General features: G+C 47.0%; 1 protein-coding gene across 1 annotated transcript in view; it reads right to left on the minus strand.

Annotated features, from left to right (window-relative positions):
- Positions 1-5,349, minus strand: part of LOC110287762 (gasdermin-A3-like) — a 9,288-nt gene extending 3,939 nt beyond the window's left edge. Inside the window, exons 1-6 of the mRNA XM_021154304.1 lie at positions 5,136-5,349; positions 4,763-4,943; positions 3,378-3,543; positions 2,278-2,374; positions 1,507-1,549; positions 1,120-1,157 (exon numbers count right to left, since the gene is read on the minus strand). Of these exons, the coding sequence (XP_021009963.1) occupies positions 1,120-1,157; positions 1,507-1,549; positions 2,278-2,374; positions 3,378-3,543; positions 4,763-4,943; positions 5,136-5,349 (739 nt within the window). The remainder of the gene's footprint in view (positions 1-1,119; positions 1,158-1,506; positions 1,550-2,277; positions 2,375-3,377; positions 3,544-4,762; positions 4,944-5,135) is intronic.
- Between the last annotated feature and the right edge of the window lie 694 nt (positions 5,350-6,043).

Here is a 6,043-nt window from a genome sequence, read left to right on the forward strand (position 1 = left end):
AAAAAAAAAAATCCTTCAGAATGGCAGTCATTGCTAGGAAGCATGAGAGAGCACTGCCCCTCTGAGATCCCAGATGTCTTCAGAATTCTCTTGCTCCAGTCCTGTGAGCCAGGAATGAACCAGAATTAATATGGGGGCTGGAGAGATGGTTCAGCAGTTAAAAGCACTGACTGCTCTTCCAGAGGTCCTAAGTTCAATTCCCAACAACATCATGGTGGCTCATAACCATCTGTAATGGGATCTGATGCACTCTTCTGGTGTGTCTGAAGACAACTACAGTGTGCTCACATAAAATAAAATAAAAGAAAATAAATCTTAAAAGAGGGTGGGGACTGGAGAGATGGCTCAGTGGTTAAGAGCACTGACTCTCTTCTAAAGGTCCTGAGTTTCTTCCAGGTGAATTCTCAGAAATCACATGGTTTTTCATAGTCATCTGTAATGAGATCTGATGCACTCTTCTGGTGTGTCTGAAGATAACTACACTGTACTTATATAAATAAAAATAACTCTTTTCTTTTTCTTTGTTTCTTTCCTTCTTTTTCTTTTTCTTTGTTTCTTTGTTTCTTTCTTTTTTCTTTTTTCTTTTTTTTTTTTGTATTTTGAGAGCGGGGGTTTCCCTGTGTAGCCCTGGCTGTCATGGAACTCATTCTGTAGACCAGGCTGGCCTCGAACTTAGAAACCCACCTGCCTGTGCCTCCCAAGTGCTGGGATTAAAGGTGTGTGCCACCACTGCCCGTCAAATAAAATAAATCTTAAAAAAGAAAAAAAAATAGAACTGACACAACAAGAAAAGGGTACTCAGGCTGAACTGGTATCACTCAGCCTGAGTGACTCAGCCCCAGCTGCCCCAGTTCTGGCAGCAGATACATGGGAACAGGTGACAGCTACTGAGGCCGCTGACAGCAAAGGTCTGGGGCAGCAGATTTCCTGCACATCTTGTCTATAAATCTCTCCATTCCATTGTTTTTATTGGAACTTCTTATTCTTATCCTAACTTCTTATTGGAAGTTCTGCTGTAGTTGAGGGTCAGAGTTTGCTGAGATCTGTCCCACTATCTTCCTGGTCAGTCCCATGGAGGAGGGAGGAAGGCTGAGGGTCTGAACTTAAGTCAAAGGGAACCCTTAGGTATGAGCTTCCCTTCTCCTGGCTTTTCTGAAAACACAAAAAGGACACCTGTGAGGACAACGTCTTGCTGCCCTTCCCTAAAGCCATGGCTAAGACAGCCTCATGGTAGCATTATGAAAACATGGAGATTCTGTGAGCACACCCACCCTTTACAACTTTGGAAAGCACCCAAATCTCTCTGTTTCTGGCTGTGCTTCAGCCCCTGTCTCTTTGTTCCTTCTGGGCAGTGTTTATGTCCCATACCTCTATCTATCTGAGGACTCAGGAAACAGGAGAAGATGCTCTTGTTGGTAGATTATAGGAGCTACTGCTATTTTAGAGTGGGAGACTTTACCACATAACTTCTGGACAGGTTTGCGGTAGCTTCGAGGCACAATCCGGGGGCCAAAGGTTTGCATGCTGTCAGTGAAAATGTGTGGAACGTCTATAGGGGACAAGAGAAGGCATCAGGAAGTCATTACAAGCTTGCTACACCCTTCTTTCTTCAGCCTCAAACCCCAAGCTCCTCAAATGCCCTTTAGACCAGGCTGGCCTCAAACTCAGAAATCTGCCTGCCTCTGCCTCCCTAGAACTGGGATTAAAGGCGTGCGCCACCACGCCCAGCCCCATTTAATTTTTTTTTTTTTTTTTTTTTTTTTTTTTTTTTTTAACAGGGTTTCTCTGTGTAGCCCTGGTTGTCCTGGAACTCACTCTGTAGACCAGGCTGGCCTCGAACTCAGAAATCCTCCTGCCTCTGTCTCCCAAGTGCTGTGCTGGGATTAAAGGCATGTGCCACCACGCCGGGCTCCCATTTAATTCTTTATCTGAACTTCACTGTTGTAAGTTGTAAGCTCTCCCCTACAATAGCTACCCCCCAATCATCAATCCAGTGGTGGTGTTTGGATCTGTCTCCTCCTTTGTCTTCTTGAGTTTTGAGGCTGTGCTCATGTGGCTTTTGGGTCACTCCCCACAGTTTATCCTGTGCCAGAGACACCTGGATCTCAGGTCTCCTCCTTCACCTGGAGCAACCTTGGTTCTATCTCCAGCAATGGGCAATATAATATGCTGCTCCCCACACCTTCGCCTGATCCCCTCCAAGAGAGGCCCAGGATGCCACTGCACAGATGCAGCCATCCCTTATATTGAGGTAAGCACATGATAGTCTCTGCTCACCCCATTTATCTTCCCCATCGACCTTCAGTTGTTTCACTCGATAGGCCAGGACGCAGCCCTTGGGGATAGTTACAGCCTTGTTGTCTTTCATGGATCCCTAGGATTACACAATGAGAGTCTGTGAGTTCTCTGAGATCCATTAGCAGGAGGGGCAGGATGCAGATACAGGGCTAGGTCAGACAGTCTTTGAGGACACAAGCAGTAGGAAAGCCTTCAGTAGGATCTCCAGTTTTCTTTCTCTGTGCTCTGAATTTATGGCCCTTGAAGCCTTCCCATTCATTTCATGTACATGTATGTATGTATGTATGTATGTATGTATGTATATGTATGTATATATTTATTTATTTTATGTATACAAAATAAATATGTACACTGTCTTTGTCTTCAGACCCATCAGAAGAGGGCATTGGATCCCATTACGATGGTTGTAAGTTACAATATGGTTGCTGAGAATTGAACTCAGGACCTCTGATAGAGCGGTCAGTGCTCTTAACCACTAAGCCATCTCTCCAGCCCCCTTCCCATTCATTTCTAGTGATCACCCCCTGCCTCTGGACTGGACAGCAGAGGAACTGGACAGTCCTTCTCTAGCACCTGCCTGTGGATCATGCTGCCCCACATCCCAGGTTCCTCCTTCCTCTACACCAAATCCCCCATTCTTACCTCATTCGGGAAGTCTTCCTCTGGCTCCCAGTCCCGTACCATTCCTCTAGAACACACTCACTAGATGTATGTATAGATTATAAGAGATGCACTTATTTCTACTGGGCTTTACCTGTGTGACTCATCTATAAGTAAGGACATTCTGAAAGCAGGAAACTGCCTTCTTCCTGGGATCTTACCAGGTAGTCCAGACTGACCTTGAACCCGTGACTCTCCTGCCTCTGCCTTCAGAGAGCTGGAATTACTAGTGTGCACCACCATACCAGAGAGGAGAGCAGGGCAGGGGTGAGGACAAATCCTGTATCACTGAACTTGCTCTGTGTTATCTGTGGCCTGTGGAGACCTGGCCTGCTGTGTACCACTGAGCAAAGGACAGTGTGTGTGGTCTGTCTCTCTCCATCTTTGTGTCTTTCTATCTGTGTCTGTGTATAGCAAACCTGTAGTCCCAGTGGGGCAAAGCTGGGGAGAGAGAAGATGGCATTTGCGTTGACAGTTTGCTCCAGAGTGACTTTCTGCTTGGCTTCCACCACCTCCGTCACTACATACAGGTTCTTCTTGAGTTCCCGCATCTCCTTCAGGAACGAGTGGTCTGCTGACAGTTTCCTAAGGCAGGAGAAGCAGGAAGACACCACCTTCAGCATTTCCTCACCAGGGTCACCCCCTGTGTTTGTATTATTTTATTTTTGAGACAGGGTCCCTCTGTACAGCCATGGTTGGGCTGTGCACCCAGGGCTGGCCTTGAACTCATAGAGATACATCTGCCTTTGTCTCTCAAGCACTGGGACTAAAGGCAAGTACCACTATGCCCCTCATTGCCTTCTTTTTAAATCTGTCAATCCTAGACAGTACGGTGCCAGGGAAGGCATGAGGACTCAGATGGGGCCACAGTGCAAACTCAGACTTCTGCTTCCTGGCAGGGCAGAAGCTTTGAGTCTGAGTTGCCTCATCTATAAAACAGAGATGATGCCAACTACCTCCCAGGGTGCTGAGATAAACTGTGCAAACAGCTGGAGGCTCATCACCTGGCATCTCCACTTCCTCCTCCCCTTCCGTATGAAAACACATCTCTGTCCTCACAGAATCTGCTTTTGTTCCTGAGTTCTCCCTCAAGTCACTGCACTATTTCTCTACTTCACCTACTGCAAATGTCTCAAAGGGTGAACCATAATCACTGTCTGTGTGTTCATCACCCCATCGGAATCTCACTCTGCTGAAATCACAGTGACCCTCCACTCACTAAACTGGGTGATCCCTCCTAAAGGTGGACCACACTGGATCTTCAGTCCTTCTGTGCCTTCCTGCCTTATCTTGGCTTCCAATTGCATGAACTGCTCTCAGTTTTTTGAGAATTTGCCGAATAGATTTCCAAAGTGGTTGTACAATTTATTCTCCCACCTTGCTCTAAATCCTTGTGAGCGTGTGCTATCTCGTGAGGTTTGATCTTAGCCATCCTGATAGGTACAGGATGGAACTACAGAGATGTTTTGACTGACTTTTCACTGATGACTAAAGACTCAAATATTTCCTTAAGTGCTTCTCTGCTCTTCTAGATTCCCTTGCTGAGAATTCTCAGTTTAGGTCTGAACCCCATTTTTTAATTATGTTAAAAATTTGGATGTTAATTTTTAACTCCTTGGTTTCTTTGTAAACTCAGTGCATTAGCCCTCTGTCAGATGTAGGTTGGTGAAGATACTTTCCAATCTGTACACTGCCTTTTTGTCCTATTGACAGCATTCTTTACCTTACAGAAACTTTTCACTTTCATGAACTTCCACTTATCAAATATTGATCCTGTCAGCCCCTCAGCCCTGTCCTCTCTCACCTCTCCTTCTTCAGGTTCTCCAGAGAAGAGGGAGCCACGCTGAGCGTCTGCACATCCAGTTTGCTGCTTTGTGACAGACCCGCAGTCCCCTTTACCTTCATCATCTTTGGCACTTCCACATCTCCATTTACTTGGAGATCCAGCATATTCTTAAAGCTAAAGTTGCCACTGTCTGTCGGATCTGTGGGAGGGAAAAGACAGAAGCAGCTGAGCTGAGAGGTACCCCCACTCATCAGCACCCCCAGAGAGAACTTTTTGCTTAGTGACACCTAACCATATCAGTGGGGAGAGTTTGAGAATCTTCCTTGTGGTCAGGATGGCTGGCCCTAGCCCCACAGCATCCTTCAGACCCAGCTTTGGGTGAGAGGCTGACCTGAGGGGGAGCTGCCCGGCTCCAGCACATCCAGGAGAGTGTGGTCGGTTTGCACATAGCGGGCTCCCCAGAACAGTGTGCTCTTCCTCTTCCTCAGCACCAGGCAGAAAAGATGGAATCGTTTGAAGTCAATGAGGCTGTCTAGGGGTGTCAGATCCCCTCTAGGGTTCAGCTGTCTAGCCAGGGCCCGGGTAACATCCTCAAACACGGACATTGTCTCTGTGGAGAAAGAGATGGAGAATGTCCAGGCAGTCACTTGAGTCATCAAGACCTGGTAAGGACTTTGTAAGAGGTTGTCACCAGGTTTCACTCCTAGAGCTGGGGGAGGGGGGAGGAGCAACAATTAGAGCTGCCTGGATGTTGGATCTGGAAGGAGCCCATGGAGTCCTTCTTTTGTGATGGACAATCCCAGCTCTAGAGTTCACATGGCTGACACAAGATGCCAGCCCTCCCCTGGGTCAAGGGCTCTTTTCTCATTCCATGTTCATTTCTTCACAGCCACAGAGACCAGCTAGAGTCTGTCATCAGCAGGGAAAGTGAATTGTCCTCTCACACTAAGGGACAGTAGAAACTAGGGGACCTGGGGACACTATGGAAATGTAGCAACTACCACTGGGTCTTGGAGCCTGACAGTCATAGTTGGGCAGCTTCCCCATCTGCCCTTTCCTTGGCAAGTCTGCACTTGCTTGTACCCTCCACTTCCCTTCCCCCAGCTCCTAGCACCATCACTATAAGTGGGAAAGTTTCCCGTTTCACTCTCGCTCACGTTGCCTTTCTTAGTTCTGTTTATGATATATCTCCTTTCCAATAGAAAGAATATGTATTCCTCCTTTAAGACTCAACTCAAGGGCTGGAGAGATGGCTCAGTGGTTAAGAGCAATGACTGCTCTTCTGGAGGTCCTGAGTTC

This window comes from Mus caroli, unplaced genomic scaffold (genome assembly GCF_900094665.2).
Source record: "Mus caroli unplaced genomic scaffold, CAROLI_EIJ_v1.1 scaffold_14744_1, whole genome shotgun sequence".
NCBI classification, from domain to species: Eukaryota; Metazoa; Chordata; class Mammalia; order Rodentia; family Muridae; genus Mus; species Mus caroli.